The sequence below is a fragment of the Protopterus annectens genome, chromosome 16.part0 (genome assembly GCF_019279795.1).
Source record: "Protopterus annectens isolate FY-2018-M chromosome 16.part0, PAN1.0, whole genome shotgun sequence".
NCBI lineage: Eukaryota > Metazoa > Chordata > Ceratodontiformes > Protopteridae > Protopterus > Protopterus annectens.
In genome coordinates, this window is record NC_056750.1 from 340,926,029 (window position 1) to 340,949,967 (window position 23,939).

The 23,939-nt window shown below is 41.8% G+C and overlaps 1 protein-coding gene across 1 annotated transcript in view; it reads right to left on the reverse strand.

Annotated features, from left to right (window-relative positions):
* Nucleotides 1-23,939, reverse strand: part of NUP188 (nucleoporin 188) — a 3,305,077-nt gene that overhangs the window by 3,070,222 nt on the left and 210,916 nt on the right. Inside the window, exons 6-7 of the mRNA XM_044058121.1 lie at nt 17,227-17,271; nt 3,891-3,991 (exon numbers count right to left, since the gene is read on the reverse strand). Coding sequence (XP_043914056.1) covers nt 3,891-3,991; nt 17,227-17,271 — 146 coding nt within the window. The remainder of the gene's footprint in view (nt 1-3,890; nt 3,992-17,226; nt 17,272-23,939) is intronic.

The following is a 23,939-nucleotide window of genomic DNA, read 5'->3' on the forward strand; positions in this document are numbered from 1 at the left end:
GGGGATGCAAACAGATCTATGTCCAGACTCCACCATTTCTGTGTTATCATTCTGAATATTTGTGGATTCAATTCCCATTCGTGGGGATCCATGATGTGTCTGCTCAAGTCGTCTGCCAGTGTGTTTCTCTCCTGGCAGGAATTGTGCTTGCAGATGAACTTAGTAGTCTACAGCTGTGTTCCACAAGGTCATGGCTTGTCTGCAGAGGGGGTAGGAGTGTGTGCCCCCCTTGCTTGTTTATGTACCACATAACTGTGGTGTTGTCTGTCTTTAGTAATAGTTGTCCTGGATGCAGCAGGTCCTTGAAAGCTATAAGGGCATTTTGTACAGCTAGCATCTCTTTTTGATTGATGTGAAGATGCCTTTGTTCTGCAGGCCACTTGCCCTGAATACATTTTCCTGCCATGTGTGCTCCCCAGGCGTAATCCGATGCATCTGTTGTCAGTGTTTGCCTGGCTGTGGGTCGAGTAAAAGGCTGTCCCCCTTGAGGTGACAAGCTTGAGCCCACCATCAAAACTCCTGTTGAAGGCAAGGAATTAGTGGTATAACTGTTTCCAAACTTTGACAGTGTTGAGACCATACACTCTTTAGGTACCATTGTAGTTTCCTCATATGCAGTCTGGCATATGGAATTAGTAGTATGCAAGATGCCATGTAACCCAAGGCCTGCAGAATTTTTCTTTCAGTGAGTTGGGTCTTTGTTGCCATCAATTGAAAGCACTGAGTCAGTTGTCCTTGCTTGTCTGGCGTGAGAAAAGCCATCTGGGCTGTTGTGTTCAGGCTGGAACCCAGGAATATCTCTTGTGAGGGCACTAGTTTTGATTTCTTTTCGTTTACTGTGTACCCTAGGCAACTTAGTAACTTTTTTACGAACGCCAGATGCTTTAGAAGAATGTCCTTGCTCTCTGCTTGAATCAGGCAGTCGTCCAGGTACGGAAAAATTTGAATTCCTTTCTGTCTGCAAAATGCAATTACTGGTGCCAGGCACTTTGTGAAGACCCTGGGTGCAGTAGATAAGCCAAAGGGCAGTGCAGACAATTGATAGTGCATTGAACCAGCTATGAATCTGAGGTATCTTCTGCAGTTTTGTCTGATAGGGACATGCAGGTATGCCTCCTTGAGGTCCAAGGTCACGAGCTAAGCTTTCTTGCCCAGCATGGGAAGAAGCTGCTGCAGTGTCAACATTTTGAATTTCGGAACATCCAGTTAAGTGTTTAGAGAAGAAAGATCCAGAATGGGCCTCCAGGCTTTGTCCTTTCTGGGAACCAGAAAGAGTCTTGAGTAAAATCCTTGTCCTTGCTCCTGTGGTGGTACCTTATGAATAGCTCTCATGTCCAGGAGTGCTGTAATTTGTTTTTCAGACTCTGCCCATTGATTTGGTGGCAGATTTGGCATTCCGTTTAACCTTGGTAGTGTGTGAAAGTGGAACCTGTAACCTTGAGATACAATGTTGAGAACCCATTTGTCTTTGGTGATCCAATGCCAATTGTGATAGAAAAGTGCCAGTTTTCCTCCTAAGGGGGCTGCCAAGAGAGAGCTGTTTAGCAGCTGTAGTGGGAAGTCATTGATGCTGTTTTTTATATGGTTGGAGCCTGTCTTCCCCTTCTTTTTAGCCTGGTGCACCCCATTGTCGAGGCCTGTAAGGACCTTGTGGTTGACCTCTACCCCTTGGATGTCTGTATCTGCCCCTTTGAGGTCTGTCTGAAACTGGAAAGGATCAATTCTTTGTTGGCCAATTTCTGCTAAATCGAGGAGGATGAACCTGTAAGAAATCCTTCACCGTTTGCATAGATTTTGCCTTATCCTCCATTTTCTTTAATACCTCTTCTGCTTTAACTCCAAATAACACATCCCGCTGCAAAGGTGCATCCAATAATTTTGCTTTAACATGATCTGGTAACGTATGTTCTTTGAACCAAGCATGTCTTCTAATGACAGAGCCTGTAACTGCTGCTCTACAGGAGGCCTCTAAAGAATCAAAACCACATTGCAGAGTATGTTTTCCCACTTGTTCAGCTGCATGCAATAAATCCTGCATTTCTTTAAAATTAGGAGGATTGGAATCTGGAAGCATTTTTTGTTTCAACTGAGACATCAAAAATTGCTGATATTTTAGCATGTGCAACTGGCAATTTAAAGCTCTCATTGCTAAAGTTGCAGACGTATATACTTTCTTTCCCCATCTGCCTAATGCCCTGGAGTCTGTCAGAGGGAACTGGGTTTTTTGCTGATGAGGTCTTAATACCTTTGGGTCCCTAAGAAATAGTTTCAGGATCAGCAACAGGGCTTTTATACAGAAATTTGTGTGAGTCAGGGACTCTGTAATATCGGTCAGGTTTAACTGGGGCTGGAGGTAAGGAGTCAGGATTTAAGCTGGATTCAGTATACACATCAGCCACAATATCTAACACTGGCAGAATAGCAAGGGGTCTGTGTTAGATATTGTGGATGATGTGTATACCTAACACTGGCAGAATAGCAAGGGGACTGTGTTGAGGTAATAAAAGGAAGTCTCTGAGCCTTTTCTTGGATTCTGAGTAATCCTGGCCTTCCCAATGGAAATGCTCCCTCATGGTATGTAAGGATTCCCCAAAGGAGTAGTCCTCAGGCGGAGAAGCTGATGGAATAGATTCCTCAGCATCAGAATCCTCATAAGGGGGTAAAGAATATCCTAGGTCTGAGGATGAATCTGAAGAAATGGACACCTGGTCGGATGATTCATAGTCTGCATCCTGTCTGGGCCTTTTATCAGGAGGGGGGTGGGACCCCCTGATGAGAGTGATTAGGTCTTCGGCCATATTGAGCATTTGTTTCTTAGGCATGGAGGCCTGTCCTGGAGAATGCTGTATTTGTTTCTTTGTTTTTAAGGGAGGCTTAAACTTAGCAGAGGGTTTAATGCTTAACTGAGTAGATCTGAAAACACCCTCTGAAGCTGTGGATTGCTCAGCTTCTTTGGTTCCCTCTGAAGGGTTAGTTTCGGTAGGCTGAAAAACTTGTGCGTCCGAAGGCCCAGCCAGCTCCACGTGGGAGTCGGAGGCGGCCTGTGGTTCTACAGAAGTGGTCGTCAGGGGCTGCAAAGGCGCCTCGCTGAAAACCAGAGGACCGGCCTAGAAGAGGCCTCGTCGTCAGTTTTGGGCCTCGGATGCCTGTCCTTGTCTTTGCACTTTTTATGTATTCCGGTCGTTGGAAGTTCCGATGGCATGATGCAACTGAATTTTCTGCCAAAATAATGTCGGGCAAAATCAAACCGACGTTTAATAGTGCGCTTGTTAAACCTTGCACAAAACCGACAACCAGTGACGTCGTGGTCTGGGCCTAGGCATGGGATACAATAGGAATGGAAATCCTTATGAGGTATTTGCTTCCCACAAGAAATACAGTTATTAACTTTTGCTGACATTGGTCTGAGGCAAGAAAAAGTTTCCCCAACAGGGTACTTAGCTTTGTAGAAGACTTCGGTTCTGGATTCGGAATGAAAATCTCAAGAGTTGGTCGACCGGCACTTGTGAACTGCTTTTGCTTCGGGCACCATGCGGCAAGAAAGACTGAAGAAAATGGCATTGGCTGCATCTTATATACCCCTGTCGCACTGACGTCAGGGAGGAGGCGACAGCAACCGACGCTGGACCAAGACGTTGGAACTCAGGCCGACTGGAGAACCGCCTGACAGCAGGATAACCCAAGTGTAATGACTGCAGCAGTGTAACACAAACATCTGCAAGATCACCACATGTCACCAATTAAGTTTCTCTGGTCACTGCCTTTTCAAACAATATAAATTAGCTAAGCAAATGACATCAATGCCAATATACAAAATGAATAAAATCTAATGATTAGCCCCAAATTTACTGCCTAGTGTAAATTCATAGCAGAAAAAAATCAAGTCAAACATTCTTACCCTGTGAGGATGTCTTTCATCTTGGAAATAGGTAAGCAAGTGCAACACACAGCGCAATATGTACATCCTTTCCTCATAGTAATAATCAGCAATCTGGAAAAAAAAAATAACAGATATGAAAGTCAAGGCAACAGCAATGGTTTTTCCACATTCAGAAAAAGAAAAAAAAAATTTCACATTCAGCTCGCATAGCTGCATTTTACTTCCCTATATCATGTAGACAAGATCTGGGTGACTGTTGCCAGCTTTCAGAGGGGTCGGCTGTAGACATGAGGATATTTAAGTACGATTAAGATGGAAAGGGTGTACTACATAAGGCTTGTAGAAAAAATATTCTGGCAATAGGAGTTTCCAAGTTGCACCCTAATACGAGAGGCATTCTATATGGAGTGAAGATGGAAGATAGTGCTAGAATATTACACCCTGTGGTATTTTAAGCACATCTAGGGTTTTTCCTTTTTGAAAATCAAATTAGATGAAGGGAAAGACAAAACTGCCACGTATAAGGAAGCATGAGAAAAGCAGAGAATGAATAAACACATGGAGAAAGAATGGAATTCAGGCAGATATAAAGGAATTAAAAACATGGAAGATGGTGAGTGAGAAATAATATTCAGATGGAAGAAAGTGATATTATGCAGTTGTAAAAAAGACATTACTAGGAAAACAGGTGGCATTTGTTAAAAAAAACAAAGTTACAAGAGTCAAGAACTAAAATGAAATGTTCATAAAAATGGAAATTCTAGGCCTTTTCAGAGGATTTAATTAAAAGTTTGGTGAAGTATGCAACAAAAGAAAAGGTGTGCAATTAACAGAAATGTGCACAGGTAAGAAACAGCAGAAATACAGAAAGAGGACACTACTGGAAAGGATTAACGTTTATATGGCAAACAGTATAATGGTCTTAATGTGAACTGCAATCTGAATGACTCCTTAAAACGACTGAAATCAGTAAGTACAAGACAGAAAATAAATGAAGGTTATGTACTTACCATAATACTAGATCAGTGTCTTCTATCCATCTCAATTATTGGGTATATCAAACATGACCATATCCAATGTTGGTAACTTTCAGACTCTTAGATACAGTGCTCAGGCTCACCCCCATCCTACAACTTCCCTCAGCCCTCAATTTCTCAGATCATGTTTGCTTGCCTACATCAAAGGTTTCCCTCCTATGTTATACGAACAGGAAAGGTCCTGAAATGACAACAAAAAAAGTCCCAGACGAAGTAAGACAAGGCTCCACACAGGTCTAGCACAGACAAATTGACAGCAACAAAAGATGATTTGTAAGGGAGAAGCAGGAGGAAAAGTTGAGGTGAACAGAAAAATACAACACAGACCAGTGTCATGGTACGTATGGAATTTTTATATCCAATGTTGCTTTTTCTGTCCATTTCAATTATCGGAACAGAGTCCCAAGCTACCATAAACCATAAGCATGATGGATCCAAACAAAGCCCTAGACCTAAACTGCAGCTCCAGATCTGTGTGCACTGTAGGCCAAGTAGCCATAGCACAAATATCAATAGAGACTCTAGAGAAAAAAAGCTGTTGAGGTTGTAACCGCTCCAAGTTGAATGAGCTTTAGATTTTTTAAGCATTAAAAGTTGCCTGGCTCTAAAAACAAACAGTGCATTCAGACAATCATCTGGACAGGGTGATCTTGGTGACACTAGTTTCCAATTTAGTTTTAGACAAAGAAAGAAAAAGTTGGTCTGATTTTCTGAAGTCCTTGGTGTGATGTAAACAGAAGCATAATTGCTGAGGAACATCCAACAAATGTAGGAGATATTCACCCTTGTTTGAGAACTTCAGAAAGAAAACAAGATTAACAGCCAGATTTAAAGCAAAGTAAGAGGCAACTTTGGGAAGGAGGTTCGGGTTCATTCTGATGGAAACAGAGAAAGACCAAATATGGTAATTTGCAAGACAATCACTGTAGATCAGAGATCCTCTGACAACCACCACCATAGAGTTTTCCAAGAAAAAAACTTCAATTCCACAGCAGCTGCAGGTTCAAAAGTGGGCTTTATTAAAGCTTGCAGTAATAACATAATATCCCAAGGTGGAACAGGGTCCATCTGAGGAAGCCAGAGGAGGAAAGTACCAAACAAAAAAAGCCGTAGCCAGTTTTAAGGAGGCAAAAGAGTACGGTCTTCACCAAATCAAAAATTCAAGATGGCTGCCAGCTGAACTTTGGAGTAGCTAATCTCTTGCATGAAAAAGATCTGCTAGAATTCTAAAACCAATGGCAAAGGAGCTAAGAAAGGGTCCAGACCTTTGGTAGTTGCCCAGATAGAAAATCTCTTCCACTTGCTTCTATAAACTTTCCAGGCAGAAAATTTTTAAGATGACAAAATGTGATCCGCTATGGATGAAAGGCTGGACTTTCTGGCCATCACTGGAAGTGGAGAACCTAAGATGGCAGCTTCAGGGATTTGATATCTGAGTGAGGCTCGCAAGATGGGTGAAGGATGAAATCTGGGAGAATCCAGTACTCAGGGAGAGTACACCAGATGAGGCCAAAGGAAGGAGAATATTCATCGAGACAAACAGGGGCCATGAGAATCACTTTCACCAGACCATTTTCTGCAGAAGCTTGGTTATAAGAAGAGTCGGGGGATAAGAGTAAAAGAGACCCAGGGGCCAAGTGTAAACTAGAGCATCCCTCCTGGGGATTCACTGCAAAGATGCTGCTGCATTTAGTATTCATCAGGGTGGCAAACAGTTCACAGCAGGGCTAGCCCCAAAGGCTAAAATCCATGGAAGCCATCAAGAGGTCTCTCTTCCCAGCTAGACCAAGCAACATTGCTCAGAGCATCTCCCTGACCCAAACGAGATGCCTCTCCCATGCCCAGATCAGTCAATGAACAGCCGAAGGGGACGTGGCTGACCCCAGGTTCAAGGTGGCTGAAAAGACTACATCAGAGGAAGCTGGACAGGTGATTGAGTGGTCTGTGGAATGACTACATGGACACTGCAGAGTCACCCATCACTTGCCGAGAAACTGACTAAGCCATCAGTCATCAAGGGCTCTTTGCCACATTTTTTCTTTCTAGAAAAAGCAGCAGACTGACCAGCTGGAACAAACTAAGCATATATGCTATGACTGAGGAGGATGCTTCAAATACAGTAAGCTTTGTTGGAAGGTGTCGAATAGAAGACAAGTTGTCAGAAGATGATGACAAGCAGCACACTTCACTTACCATCCATAAACTTCCACAAACACAGTAATGCATAAGCAGCATACTAAATATCTGTCAGATGAGCCCGGTTTCAAAATTCAGTCTGACTGTACTTGTGTTCAACATTTTTTTTTCTAATATAGAAGAGTTTTGCGGCATACTAGACTCCGAAAGGGTCTTGGTAGCGGCCTGCGAATCCACAGAAGTGGGCATCAGGGGCTGTGAAAGTGCCTCACTGAGGACCGGAGAACTGACGACTAGCTTAACGGAAGCGTCGTTGGTAGGTTTGGACCTGTGCAGTCTGTCTCTGTCTTTTGCCTTGCGTTTTTTCGGAAGATCTGCTGTCTAATAGCTTACCAAAGCCATATCGGAATTAGAGGACTGTAAGCGAAAATATCTAGTTACAATAAGGGCCTGAGGACATAGCTCTGGCGTTAAAGCACAAAAGTGACAGTGAGGGACATCGTGGTCTAAGCAAGTGACGCAGTAAGAATGAAAGTCTCAGTGTGCTATTTGCTTTCCACGGGTGAGACAATTGTTAACTTTTTCTGACATCGGTTAGAGCAAGAGAAAAGGATCCCCAATGGGGTACTTGGTTTTAAAAGACTTCAGCTTCAATTCAGAAGACTAAACTCAGGTAGCGGCCGACCGGCACTTGTGCGAACTGCTTCTACTTCGGGCTCCTCGGTAAGAAAGACTGATGTAATGGCGTCGACTGGCTTACTTTATGCTGACGACCTGACGTCAGTCCTGAAGCGACATTAACCAACACAGAAATACTAAGCCTCTGGTATTCGGTCCAGCCGAGGGCTACTCTGGCAGGGATAACCCAAACGTGATGACTGCAACAGTGAAACACGAAAAACATCTAATTTAAAGCAGATTTTTCCACACAAGAAGAAACTAGATAAAATTCCTCTGACTTTCACAATTTATAGGAACAAAGTAAAATATGAGCCTGACAATTCAAAATATTAAAAACAAAGTTGCAGAAGTATACACTTTCCCTCCATATCTATCAATAACTTCCCCATCCTTTTCATATTCATCAATAATTTCCCCATCCTTTTCAGAAACAGTACTACTGGAATTGATTAGGTGCTTAGCAATGAGATCAGCTGCAGCTGCAGAGTCAGGTTTGTGATTAGTGTACAAAAAAATCACAAAGACTGAGGAACATTATACATTCTATCTGCCTTTTCAAGGACTGACTGACTGCTTGGAAAACTGCAGCGACTAATGTATATATCCTGTAAAGCAAACAGAAGGAATGGGTGTAATAGCCGGAAAATATTTCTGTAACAAGCCAGAGTATTTTCTGAGGGTCTAAGAAAACTGTGTGATCTCACTAAAAACACTGGTGCATTCCAGCAATAATCTCAGAGGAAGAGACCCCCCGAACCCCACCCACACACGAAGAATCAGCAACTGAGATCTCCTGCGAGTCTGAATCAGAAGTCAGAGGAAAAGTGCTGCATCCATCCATGAATCTTCCTGTTCAGACCGATAACCTTGCATCCCTTCAGGTAAAGCAGTACCCCTATTTATTTTACCAAAAGACGACTAACAATAAGGATCAACAACCTCAGTTTAACCCTGAGCCAGACCCAGTAAACTACTATCGAAAGAAATTTGAGAAGGAATAGATACATGCTTGGTTTTCTCTTTCTTTTTACAGAAAAAAAATGGGGTCAACACTGTTACTAATGGTAGCAGCAGATCCCCCAGGGAACCCTTCCCAACTCCTGCTCCTAGGACCATCAAAAGTGGATCTCCCTTGCCCACCGAGGGGATCTCAACAGTTGCAGAGGATATGGCTAACCCCCAATCCATAGTGGCTTAGGTACTAAACAGGAGGGATCCAGGGTAAAGATGAGTGGTCTGAAGTACAACAAATGGTCACAGCAGAGTCATCCACCTGTGGCTGAGGCAAACAACTAGCCTGCTGTGGTGGCAAAGGCTGTTTGCTTTTTTTTTTTTCTTTGTGGTAGTCTGTTCCATGGTCAAGCTAAAAATAGTGCTTCTTTTCTGGGGAAGACCAGCAGTAAATGACAGAAAACATTACCAGTCTACAAAAGTTACTTTGACAGAAAAACATAGTAGCAAGCACTTTAAAACACTTTTCTAACCCCACAAAAGTAAAATAAACAATTTCTCCATGGAAAAATGGTTTTCAGTTACTTTACACAACTTTTAAACTGTCAGGGAAAATAAATAGTGTGCTCCAGTTTTTAAATTATAAAACACAAAACTCCTAGCTTAAAATAACTTCATTAAAAAGAAAGTGATAAAACAGCAACAATATTTATAAAATGGAAAGTTCCCCCCCCCAAAGGGAACTTACCTGCCCAGCAAAGGAACAGCAAAAGCCAACCAATCTTCGAAAGCTTCAGAGAAGCATGTTTTTCTATAGCAGTAAAGCACTGGAGGGCTTGACATCCAAACTTGTCTTTTAGTCAGCTCAGCTACAGCTGCCCGACTATGTGGAAGGTATCCTGAAGCTTTGGAAGCTGGCTGGAGGTTATAAACTCGGCAGGATATAACCCATACAGCTAAGGGTACTGCAGCAGGGATTAATATAATTGGCACCTACACCTTTTTGCTGATGATGCAACGATATACAAGATGGTATATAACATGATTAAAGTGGACACTGCAAAATAAGCGGTAGCAATAACTTCAATGCAAAATGATGAAAAATAATCCATACAGAGACCGACTGAAGAGTATTACAACTGAAAGGGAAATAGCAACAAGAAAAGTGGAAAGGTATCTGGTACACAGAAATCAAATGATATAAAAGCAAGCAAATTTGGGGCAGTTATCAAGGAAGATGTGTGGGGCAAGCACAATAGGAACAGTTCAGGAGAGGCAATCAAAATGGAATACAGCCTTCCCCTAAAGCCATATAAAAAGAAGCTTAGTAAAACTATGCAGAGTTCTGGCTGGGATGACGGTAATATGATGAAATATTATATCAAAATAATCTACACAGATTCGATACTGTAGTTCAAAAAGAGAAATACAAAGTAAGGCCAAAAGTTTGAACGTAAACTAGTACAAAAAATGCTTCATAAAATAAAGTGGATGACCTGAACAACATTCATAATAATTTTATAAGGTTAAAAGCGGCAACAGTTCAACAGAGCATAGGATAAATTTTAATGGGAATCCTGGTGAAAAAAGATGCTAGTTATGCAAGATAAGCAGTTTAGCCAGCAGTCAGTGATGTAGAGGTAGACTATGTTAAAACAAGCAACAATAATCTGCCATAAAAAAATAATAATTCAACATTACAATATGCAGTACTTGGAAGGGGGGAGGTAGCATATTTTCTACTGCACTCATGTTAATAACCTTCATAAGACTTAACAGTAAAAAAAAATATGCTGGGTCTCAAAAAAGGCATGGGAGAACAGATAAAAGTTACATACTCACCATACCTATGCATTTGTGTTGTCTATTTTCATTCTTCAACTGATGAGTCACTGATCCAACCTCGGATCCTGCTCAGACGCATTACAGACTCTCAGATCAGACTATCGAGCTCAAGTTTGCTGCACCAAAGTAAAAAAGAGCTAATTACAGGCAGATACAAAAAGAAAAGCCAATAGGAAAGAAAAGAGCTCAGACCTGGAGCAGAGGTTCTTTATTCACTATCGGGTCACTCTCAGATGAAAAAGGGAAGGGGGAAGGAGGGAAAGAAGTTGAGAAAGAATAAAAATGTGTAACACCGATGCACGGTTATTGTGAGCACATAACTTTTACATCTGATGTTGTCACTCTCATTCATTCCTCAACTGATGGACACAGCCCCCCCCCCCCCCACACATGGATCTAGGTGGCAGTCATGGAAGGGTATCGGAGTGCTGCAGAACAAAAGGAATCCCTGTTTCTGCAAAACAAACCTAATTTGTAATGAGCAATAAAGGTATGGGCATTGGAAGAAGTGGCTGCAGCACAAATGTCATCAATGGAAGCTCTGGACAAAAAGGCAAAAGTAGCAGCCATGGATCTAGTGGAATGAGACTTGGGAGATCTGGGGAAGGAAATACTTATGACTAGACAAACAATATGCAATCTGTTAACCAATTTGCTAATGTAACTTTGGAAACTGGCTTTCCCAATTTGATGGAGGCAAAGGAAACAAGTGATCTGTTTTTTTCTGAGCTCTTTTGTTCTCTGGAGATAAAAATGGAGTTGTCTATGCACATCTAAAAAATGAAGCATGTATTTGCCTTTGTTTGAGAAGTTGGGGAAGAAAACGGGTAAAACTGATGGCTTGGTTGATGTTTGCCTTTGAGGCTACTTTGGGTAGGAAAGGACAATTAGCTTGTAAGGTAACCCTGTCTTTATGGAAAATCAAATAAGGTAATTTTGAGGAGAGTGTTTGGAGTTCAAACACTTGTCTTGATGAGGTGATGATCACTAGAAGAGTTTTCCAAAAAAGAAACTTTACGTCTGATTTGGCTGAAGGCTCAAAGGGGCTCAGAGTTGTACTTTGCAGTAAAAGTATTAAACACCCTACTGCACCTTGGGATCTAAATGGAGGCCTAAACAAAAAAGTACCTTTAAAGAATGCTTTACATAATTTAGATGAAGCCAGAGGAGAAGTTTTATCCACAGTATAATAATTCAAGATGGCTGCTAACTGGACTTTAATGGCAGAAAAAATGGCTCCGTCTTGAAAAATAGACACTAGGAAATCCAAGGCAGCAGGAATAGGAGCATTAAAGGGATCCACATTTCTTTGATGGGCCCAACCTTTTCCACTTACTCTTGTAAATCTTCCCGGTGCAGGCTTTTTGGGATGACAGTAATATCTAGTGAATCGAGCAGGAAAGCCTAGGCTGTGTAACTACTAAAGGAACTGGAGAAACTATGCAGTTAATTTGAGGCATACAATGTTGAGATACACCATCACTGTGGGATGAGGGATCACATCTGGACGAGGTCCATTGTCTAAGGTGGACACAGAAGATGTGAGCAAAGGAAAGGAAACCACACCTGACAAGGTCAAAAGGGGCAATGAGGATAACCTTGCTCTTCAGCCAATGTGCTTTCTGAACAAATATGGGGATTAGAGAAAATCGGAAGACGAGCGTAAAGGAGACCAGATGGCCAAGCGTGGACTAGCCCATCTCTCAATGACTTCCGGGGGGGGGCAGAGCAAAGAACCTGCTGCACTTGTTGTGGAGCAAGGCAAACAGATCACAGCAAGGTTGACAACACTGGTGGAAAATCCTCTCCACCACTAAAATGATTGAAAAAGCACTCCTGAGACATAAGAGACCTGCTGAGTTTGTCCACTAGTAAGGTGGATTTCCCCAGGATGTGCATTGCCATAAGAAAGTAGTTGGAAGAGATCACCCACTGCCACACTGTCATTGCTTCTCGATAAAGGGGAAAGGACCAGGTTCCCCCAAGTTTGTTGATGTACCAAACCATGAATGGACATGTTTGTTTGGATAGCAATTACCCAAAAGAAGGGAGTATTTAAAAGCCTGCAATAGTAGGAAGACAGACCTCATCTCCCAGACATTGGTGAGCATATTGGCCTCTTCTGTGGACCACATGCCTTGGATTGTCTGTTCCAAGAAATGCCCCACCCTAACTGGGAGGTATCCGTAGTCACTGTGACTACTGGGGGCAGAAACACAAAGGGATATCCCTGACAAAAGTTCATTGGCCTATACCCACCAAAGCAGGCAATTTCTGCAAACCTGGGAGATTTTTTTTTTTGCATCAGTGAGGAGAGTGGATGCCGAATTGATCACTGAAGAGCTAGAGTCCGTTCAGAACATGCATATAAAATCGAGCCTTCAGGGACCAAGGTTATAACTGCCGCCATAAACCTCAAGCTTGAAGGACGCAGTTGTGCTGAGGGAGAGGGATGAAAAAGAATCTGTGCCACTTGACGTCATAGACTGTACTCTGCTTGAAGAAAGTCTAGATGACTGGTGGTGTCCAGGCAGGTGCCTATAAACTCCAAGACTTGAACAGGAAGTAGATGAGACTTGGCAGAATTGTCTGTGATGCCAAAAGGGTGGCAAAGTTGTAGCAGGTAATCCATGATCTTTTCAAAGAGATGCCCGGTTGGGGCAGTAAGGAGACAGCCTTCTAGGTATGGCAATACTCTGTATCCAAGCAGTATCAGGTGAGCTGCTATCACTGCCATATACTTGAACACCCTGGGAGCTGTGATAAGACTAAAGGGCAGGGCTCTGAACTGACTGACTGGCCCCCAGCCAAAACTGCAGGTACCTTTGAGAGAATATGTTCATTTTGATGTGACAGTAGTCATCCCGAAGACAGAAAAAGCAAATCCAATCGTCCTTTCGTAGGAATGGCAGAATGGAATGAACTGTGACTATCCAGAACTTAAAGTTCTTTACAAACTGAGTTTACTGAGATCCAGAATTGGCCTCGGGTCCCCTTGTCTTCTTTGGCACTAAAAAGAACCTTGAATAATTTCTGAATTCTCTCTGGTCTGGTGGGACTTCTTGGATGACTCTCTTGTCTACTAGCTTTTGAATTGATAAAGGCTGTTAACTCTCACTGACTGGGTGGAACGTTGGGGAGTCTTTTCTTTTTAGTTGGCAGGAGTTGCAAAAAAAGAATGAAAGCCTCTGGATATAATCTTTTGCAACTAAGTGCCATTTGTGATTGATGCCCCACTTCTGGGTGCAGAGACAAGCATCCCCAATTGCCTCCAGAGCAGAGTAGTCTGGCAACCCTTCAGGAACACTGGAAGGGTTTATCTAACAAGGAATCTCAGGACTCCTTGTTTTGTGAGTCTCCCCCGACTGCCTTTGGGGGAAGTCCCCCCTCAGTACTGTGAAGGACCTTGTGACTTTCAGAACCACATCTTTCTACCTTTGCGCTGATTCCTAGAAAAAGATCTCTGTGGCGTAGAAAAACATTCCCACGACAGACCAGGTTTTCCCATCTTGCTCACTGCAGGACAGTGTCTAACAGTTGGGCCAAAGGAAGATCCACCAAAGGAAGCAGTGATGACTGAAGACCTGAAGAGCTCTGTAAAGTCACATAAATACATCCAGCATGTCTTCTAACAACTATGCCTAAACCAAACGCCCATGTGGTACTTTCAGCTCTTTAGGAATTTAATCTCATGGACACATTAGAAATAGACTGGGGGGTGACCAGTTGCACAGATAACTTATGTTCTTCCACGGACATGGACCTGGGAAGAGATTTGGAAATTTCTTTAACCAAGTCTCTCTGCAATCAAGTGAACTGTGTCAAGTAATTCAGTAACTGTAGAGCAAAAGTTGCTGAAGCATAAAACTTTCCAAATCTGTCCCATGCCCTAGATTCTCTATTAGGAAGAGGGAAGGAAGAGCTTTTCTCAGCTAGCTTATTTGCTGGCTGTCATCACAACCATGGCATCCACTGGCAACCCCTTATTCCAGTAAGGTCTGTCTTCGGGAGGGTGAGAAATCTGTCGGGGTGATGAGGAATGGGCTCTATGGTACCCTGCCTCTTCCATACTCGAGACACTAGATCTATATGGTCATCAGCTGGGGGGGGGGGGGGGTAACAGAGGAAATAGGTGGGCCGGACTTGAAGGCTTCCAGAAACACGGACTCTTAAGAGGAAGGGTGAAATGGAGGATCATCCACCCTTTTAGCTAAAGACTCCTACGATGTCTCCAAATGAGACATTTTCTGGTGGAGAACTTGGGAACCCCACTCCTTCACTGAAGTCGGCGTTTTCACTGACAGATTCCCAAGGGGAATCTAAATGCCTCCGTTTGCACAAGGACTCCCTCAATAGGATGCTCTGGACAAGTGTCAGAAGATAGAGTAAGCTCCTGAAAAGAAGTTGTCTGGATGCTTAAACGGACTGGCTGTCCCTGCTGAATAAGTCGACGAGGCTCTGAACTCAGATAGTAGCAAAGGAGTAGAACAGAAGAAAGTAAGAGTAGACTGGCCTCTCTGATGAGAGATAACCCTCTCTCCACCACCACGAAAGCAAAAGGACTGGGAGAATCCAAGGCTGGCCGCACCACAGCCAAAGTCCCTGGAACCTCCAAGCTCCAACCCTATCCAGCCTCCTGCCTGAAGTGAGGAGTTGGTCCAGAGTTGTCCAGTACCAAAACACCAAGGGGAACAGATGGCTCTGACAGCCCTGGAGTTAACTCCATCCCCCAGATCCAGCGCCAAAGCTTTGGTTCCAAGATTCCCCCTGTTCTATTGGGATCAACACCAAACGAAGTAGGGACACTGTCACAAATGAAGACCTAGTTGTCTTCAGATACAACACATTAACTCTTGGAATTCTCAATCCAAGGGCTGCAAAACAGTTGGACGGATTGTTGAAGGAGATATAAGTGGATGCGAAGTAGGTCAGCGGCTCATGATCTGATGAAGATGGAGCTGATAATACTCCACTCTGAAACTGAGCCCGGAGAAACTTACTTAGCATCCTATCCACATCTGCTATGGATAGGCTCTGGAGGAACAGACAGAAGATGGAGTGGACAGGGGACAAGATATCTTTCTTGGTGTTTCTAGGAGGAAAGTGAACAGAGCTGTGGGGAAACAGGCTCCAGAATGTAATGTGGGGATCAGGTTAGAGCAGATTTAGTTGTCTCCACATTCGGATCCAAAGGGGTCAGATCCCAAGTTTTTGTAATTCTGGTTGGTTTCTTCGAGGCCGGAGCAGGTTTTGGAGAATGAGCGGGAGACCATTTTCTAAGTTCCCTCGACTTCAAGGAAGACTTGTTTCCTGGTGGGGGGGTTGGACCCTTGAAACTGAAGCGGCCGAAGTAGCAGCAGAAGAAAGCAACCTTTTCAAAACCAACTTGTGTCAATCACTCAAGGCCCTAGGGTTAAATCCGGCAGAAAGGGAACAAGTGTCAAGATGGGCCAGTCCCAAACAGTATGCACTCACCCTCTCAGCATCAGAGTTGGGTATCTTGTGCACACAGGAAGTGCACTTTTTAAAACCTGTAGGTTTTTCAGCCATAAAGGGGAAAATATATGCGCGCACACATTTTTTTTTAAGGAAAAGAAATAAAAAAGGGGTACCAACTATGGTAAATAAAATACCCTATGACAGGGTAGGAAGATAAAGACAAGTAGTAGTACCAACAATGGTAATCTAGCTACCCAAGAAGAAGTGTAAGAAAGAGGAAGTAGCAACCAATGCCAAAAACCTGAAAACTCTGAAAAACGGGAGGCAGGTTGAAAGCGAAAGGCCGATAAAAAAATCAATAAATTACACTCACAAATCATAATAAACACCCTACAAGCTTGAGACTGTGGGATCCTTATCTGAAGCAAAGTGGTAAAACAGATCTGGAGGTGTTACAGGGTTTAGGGGCATTATGTGTAAGGGGAGGAGCTCGAGAGTCTAAGTAAATGTAGCTGAGCCGGATCAGCGGTCAGATCAGACACCCAAGATCAGACACCCATCAGTTGAAGTGTGTCCGATCAAGTTTAAGAAAATACCCAACTCAAAGCCCTCTATGGATTCCATTAAAGAAGCCAGAACAAGTGATCATTGGTAACATCTCAATTTCCATTACAATGCAGTTTAAATGATGTACATTTGCTTAGTGCTTCTGCAGGACAAACCGTGAGCATCTACAGGAAAAATGTTCATTTAGTTAAGAAAACATCACAACACTTGACAAACAGTTCTATTCTCTAGTTTAGTTGCTGCCGTTTCATTTGTATAACAACCTGTAATTTAATTCAAGTGTTAAATATGGATAGCCACAACTATATAACACTTAAAGTAATCAGTTTTCAAATGGTGAGGCCGAAGCAAGTCAAACTACTGCATACTTGCATTAACTATTTAGTATTTGTTATTAATGAGACAAGTCTAAATGCAGAAGTGTAATACTCAATGTATGAATTTGTTGCAAACAAATACTAACATAATAAGCCAAATCTTGGCTATTTCACCTGTGCTCTTTGTTTTGTATTTAGGACTGATCTGCTGCTGAACAGGGCAGCATAAGCATTTTTGTATAGAATGCCAGAGTATTTTTCTGAAAACTAAGAGTGGCTCAGAAATTTTCTATGGTTTTAAGGAGGCTTACTATGACACAGTATAGAAACCTATAACGCAAGTCAATAACTTACAGAAAACATCAAAACTTACCTTTAGCAACAGATTCTGGCTCTGTCTCTCATCCTGCATTACAGACTGGAGAAAAAAAAAACGGAATCATAATGCAAGTTTCAGAAATATGCATTTAAACAAGATACAGCATGAAACAAAATGTATATTCGTCTGCTGTGAAGCACAAGTATTGCGCTACTGTAAAAGAAGTACAAACTATTCAAAATCAAATCAAAATCAAATACACAATTTGTCCTACTGTACTTAACCATGAACTGAACATAAAACAATGAAAAGTCATGTACTCGCCATAACTAGGCATCTGCGTTGTCCATTTTCAATCTTCCTCACTGTATGGGTTCGGATCCAGACACTCTGATTCGACTTAGCCATATATACCAGACTTCGGATCCAGCTCTCAAGCTCATCCTTCTATCCATAATGCCCTACTCCACCTCCATTGCCTCAGATAGAGAGTTTGCTGCCCTATTTCCCAATAGTTGAAGAGAAACAGATATAGACGGATAGAAAAGACAGGGTTCAAAAAACTGGAACTGTAGGGTCCAAACACAGTCCAACTGGTCCTTTGGGGGATGGAAGGGGAGGGGATTTGAGTAAGAATGAAAATGGACAACACAGATGCCTAGTTAAAACTTTTAAATATGTTGTCCTTTTCATTCTTCCTGAACGTATGGGACAGAGTCCCCAGGTACGTCAATATTGGGTGGCTCTCATGGAAGAATATTCGAGTATTGCTGACCCAAAGGTGGCTCTTTCTGGAAATGATATCCAATTTGTAAAGAGAGACAAAGGTACGAGTCTTGGACCATGTAGCTGCAGCAAAATCATCATCAATCGATGTTCTTGACCAAAAAGCTAATTAAGCAGCCATGGATCTGGTTGAGGGAGGTCTAGGTAACTGCAAACCTTTGAGAGTAAATCCATCAAATGCAGTCTGTAATCCATTTAGCTAGATTAACTTTGGAAACTGGATGACCTATGTGATTTGGAGAGAAAGACTCAAAACGTTGGTCTGATTTTCTAAACTGTTTTGTCCTGTGAAGGTAAAAACATAGCTGTCTGTGAACATCAAGGAGGTGTAGCACGTACTTCCCTTTTATTGGAAAAATTTGTAAAGAAAACTGGTAAGTGAATGGATTGGTTGAGGTCATTTTCAGAAGCCTCTTTAGGTAAAAAGGAAGGTTTAGTCAGTAACAAAACCCTAGCCTTATAAAAAATAAGGCACATAGTTTTAAACGAAAGAGCCTGGAGTTCAGATATTCATTTTGCCAAAGTTAGTGATCAAGAAAACAGGTTTCCATGACAGAAATTTTGGACTACGTTTGTCTGATGCTTCAAAGAGTTTCTGTGTAAAACCCTCAAGTACAGCTGTTAGATTCCAAGGCGGTGATGGGCCCTTTATTGAAGGCCTCAGAAGAGAAATGCCTTTCATAAAAGTTACACAGTCTAGAGGAAGCCAAGGAAAAAGATTGGTTCCCTGTGTGAAAATTAGAAATTGCTACCATCTGAAGCTTAATTGTAGAGAAACTTGCTCCTTCTTTGAAAAGGGTCCGTCAAAAATGAATAGCAGAAAATTGGAGCAAAAAAAAATAAATAAATAAATAAAAAAAAATAAACTCTTCCATTTGCTCTCAAACTTTAGCAAAATCTTTCCGAGGCGCCAAAATAATGTCATGTACAGGGAAAGAAAGCTTATACTGCAACTATTACTGGAAGAGGAGAAACCATGCGGTTAGCTTGAGGGCCTGAATGTTGAGGTGTTGAATCCCCGATGGTTGAGACAGGAGATCCTGAGTAGGCTTCAGTACTCATGGAAGATAACGAAGGTGAAACCATAAAAAGAGAAACCATAGTTGCTGAGGCCAGAAGGGGCAATGAAGATAGTACTAAGCTCTTCAGATGACTTTCTTTCTGTAGAAATTTGGGAATCAAGGGGAGAGGAGGGTAAACGTAAAGGAGTCCTGAGGACCAAGTGTGCACTAGAGCGTCTCTTGGCGACTCCCCCTGAGAGGGATAAGAGCAAAGTACTTGCTGCACTTGTTGTTGAGGGGGGTGGCAAATAGGTCGCAGCAAGGTTGGCCCCAACGCCAGAAGATCTCCACTACCAAATGACTGAGGGACCACTTGTGAGGCATCAAACTGGATCTGCTTAGTTTGTCTGCAACCAAGCTGGTCTTCCCCAGAATGTGCATGTTGCAATTAGAAAGCTGTCTGAGGAGTTCACCCACTCCTAAAACCTCATGGCCTCTCTGCAAAGGTAATAAGATAGAGTCCCTCCTTACTTGCTGATGTACCAGACTACAGACATGTTGGTTTGAATTACAACAGTCCTCAAAGGAACAGCATCTTGAAATGCCCGCAACACTAATTGGACTGCTCTCATCTCTAGGACATTGATATGCAACTTGGTCTCTTGAGGGGACCACACGCCTTAGATAGTTCTTCCAAAGAAATGCCCCCCCCCCCCCCAACCCTAGTTGAGAAGCATCTGTGGTTACGGTGGATACTGGGTTCAGTAGAACAAAGGGTCTGCCCAGAAAAAGAGATAGTTTAATTGCATCTACCAGCGAATGTGTTGCTTGCAAATTGGGGTGAGCTTTACTTGATCTCTGAGGAACCTTTACAGCTTTGAGGAACTTTCACATCATCATATCCACATCTGCTTCCAAGACGCTTCTGGAGGACCTAGAGAAAGTGGTGGATAGGGGCCTGGAATGCTTCTTTGGAGTTTGAATAAGCAGAGCAGTCAAGGTGGGCGAAATAAGCTTAAAGACATTCTGGAGGTGCACAAAAGTATCCAGCCTTGGGACCAATGACGTATGATACAAAGTGGAGGCTGTTGGACTTACTGTTATGACAGTGGGAGGGGAGGTCTTAGACTGCAAAGCCTTAGGATCTGAATGCTGGGTCTTCTGAAAAGACTAGGCTGAATCTGATCTCTTCCTGGTTTTCGATGGCGGCTCTGAAAAAGATTTAGGGCACTTCTACGGAAAGCATTTGCAGTGCTACAAAGGAGCAGACATACTAATTTTTGAGGGGGGTGTTGAGCCCCTAATGAAAAAGCAGAGGAAGACCCCTTCAACTTTGTTGATTTTTTTCTCTATGCCAGGGCTCTAGGATTTAAAGTAGAACAGATACTACAAATGTCCAAGTGGCCAGCTCCAAGGCAATAAATGCACTCCTTGTAGGCATCTGTGTTTGGGATTTTATGCACACAATAAGTGCATTTTGTTTAATACCTTTTGGTTTGTGCAGCATAATTACAGAAAAAGAGGACAAACGCTGTCAGAAGCAAAAGCAAAAAAGGAAACTGCAATTTTTTTTTTTTTTTTTTTACAAGAATGGAAAAGGAAAATTACCAGCAGTGGTAACATACAGAAATACCCTAGAAAATGAAGGATAAGGAGAAAATACCAACAATAGTAAAAAAGATTTCATTATGAATTCAACATCCACACAATTGTAGAATATATAAAGGGTCTATATTAGACTACCGAACATTTAAAATGTCGAGTGTTCTAATATTGACCCTTTTTTAGCAAACGCTGAAAATATCGAAGCAGAAAACCACATTTTTTCCTAGGGAAAGAATTTGGTTGTCCGTTTCTGTTGCTTCGGTATTTGCAGCGCTCTAGTGGAAAGTTACGGGTCAGGTTCAGGTAGTGTGTGATTGAGTGCGGGTTAGGTATGTTTGTGATTGTCTGGACATGAGGGTTAGGGCAGGTTAGGTGAGCTAGGGTGCGGGTGAGGTGAGTGTGCGACAGTGACGAACCTTAGGGTGAGGGTTAAGGTAAGTGGATAGTTAGTGGTGTGTGTATAGTTTAGTGTAGGGTTAGGTGTAAGAGTTTAGGTGTATGTGTGTGGATTGCTGTTTGTTTGGTGTGCTTGTGTTTTGTGTATGCGTTTTGGAACAGCAATTTTTTTCCCTATGAAAAAATGTGCTGTTCTGAATGGTCTAGGTTTAGTATTTTCGATTGGTAGGGTTCGATATTAGAACACTCGACATTTTGAATGTTCAATGTTCTAATATAGACCCATATATAAATGGTGCGCTGACATTTTTTCCCCCATAGTAAAGCTCTGTTGCAACCTATACTAACAGACACTGCTATACTAGAGATATGAAACTGAATGGACAAACACACAGATTTCCAAAGGCTCAGTTTACTTAACAAAAATCTGCATACAAAAATTACAAACAGATGCTCTATTAGTGGTGGGCACAGAACTAGAATGGACAAGTGCACATTCCTTTCAAAGCTGCAGCAGCGTGTCCCCCTTTATTAAACCCTGAATGGAGAATAAACTTTCTCCAGCAGGGTCTTATGTACAGGTAATGCCTGATGAAAAATTAATCTACTACTTCATGGCAGCATATTAAGCTGCCATAGAGCTTGGACTAAGGAAGCTAACAACCCCCATTACTTTATGCTCACTAAGCAGCAATTTTTGCTATTTAGCAAGTGCAAAATTAAGATCAACAGACACATGAGTGTATGCATGCATGAGAGTGAGATTGATTGAGCCATTATTTTATGCTCCCTAAGCAGTGTTTTTGCTGTTTATAGCAGGTAAAAATAAAAATGTGAGCGAGAGACCGAGATCAGTTGAGCAACCCAATGGCAGCAACAACAGCAGTTAAAATTAAGAGGTATGCATACAATTCAACCTCTTAGCTCAAGAAACCTGGATAAGGCCTAAAATACCGAGGGGAACAGAAGCAAAAGAACATAACAGATTTTAAACATTGTTGGTATAAAATTAGATAGTGACGAGAATAGAAAGATTTGTTTTAGTATGCATTTTCTGAAGAAAAAAGTCAAACTCAATATGCTCAACTGCAGCCCCTCCCCCAATTATTTGCCAGCAGACCACAAATTATTTTTAGTACCAGACCCAAAAAAAAAAAAAAAAAAAAAGTAAAAATCTGGACATACTTTAAAGATCTAGACAGTTGAAAGTTATGGAGAAAAGAAACTTAACGGCTGCCATTATTAAGAGTTTAATAGTGTGTTTTTAAAGGTACACTGCCTCTGAATGTTTGTCTGTACACATGTTTGCCAGAGTGTGTAGCCCTTCAGTATTACCAAACTTGTATTTTGGATGCAAAATATTTTGTTCAACATTTACATATACTACAGCAAGTTTGAAAAATGAAACTATTTTACACAAAATTAAAAAAAATAATATACCAATAAAGTAAAAAAAAAAAAAGCAATTTTACAGACAGTCCATTTAAGTGCAACAATGTCCTCCAGGGTATATGCTACTGAGTAAATAACGCCCTTCCAGGGGTGTACAGCAACACCTCTGGGCGTGGGACTGGTTATAAAGCATTCTCCCAGCAGTTTCTCTTTCTTTTTTTTTTTCTTGTAAGTGGTAGCAAATGGAGAAGATAAAGATCTGTGTATTGACTGGGATCACTGATCATAATCTTTTACTATACAGTCTTGACATGGATGACAAAATTCATCTCTCCAGCTTCACTCTTTAAGAATACCTTGGCATCCATCTCTCAAACATAAAATAACTGGTCATGATCAGAAACCCTATTACAATATAGTCTACATTTTATTTATATTCTCTACCAGGTGGTGCAAGGATCAAAACTGACTGATTTCAGGCACAGCATAGATGAAATATGTTCACAGTTGATACAAAAATGTAGAATGGTATTAGGAAAGGTAGAAAGATTAAAAAAATACAAGAAGTTTGAAGTTAATGTACTTGCCAAAATAAAAAAAAAGATTAGTGTTGTCTTCTTACATCCAGCTCAATATATGGGTTGGTCAGATCCTACCTTGGCGTCTTTTTCAAATTCTTGGATTCAGGGCTCAGGTTCCTTCTCCACTCATAATTCCCTCCTCTGTCCTTGTAATACCTGAAACTCTAGTTTGCTTGCTTGTACTTCACAATTTATTTAACAGACATGCAACCTTTTTTGAATAACCTACCAATTGTGAAAAGGTAAGAAATCAGGTCAAGGATGAACACATGACAAGGCCCCGAACAAAGTCACGTGATCATTCAAGAGGCACTACATGACACATTTAGGTGGGGGGGGGGGTGGAGAGAGGTAGGTTGGTTGCGTCAGACAGAAGACAACACATATCCAGCATCACAAGTACATAACTTCTGCATCTGACATTGACTTTTCCATCCAAATCGATGTATGGGACAGATTTCCCATCCACTAGTTAACCAGAGTGGTATCACAGTAGGATAATCTGAAAAATGGTGAAGCCAAAGTATGCAGAGGATCTAAACAGCATGTCCAGCTTATGAGATACAAAAGTGGAACAGCAGACCAAGCAGCCACAGAACAAATCTTATCTATTGCCACTCAAGTAAAATAAGTAGTGGAGGCTGCCACTGCTCTAGATAAATGAGCTTTGGGTTTGTGAGGTAGAGCCAGTCCCTTTTCTTCATATACAAGGGCAATACGATCTGACAGCCACCTGGACATTATGACTTTAGAAACACCTTAGCCCAACTTGGTCTTTGAGAAAGAAAAAAAAGTTGATCTGTTTTTCGAATTCCCTTAGTATGATGCAAGTAAAAAATCTCAATTGATGGTGCTCAAGTGTAAGGTATATTTCCATTTGTTAGAAAAATTTGGGAAGAAAATTCGTACGTTAATTGCCTGTTTAAGATTAACTTTCAAAGCCACATTAAGAAAAAAATGTGGATTCCTCCAAAGGGATACCTTATCTTTATGAAAAGTCAAGATA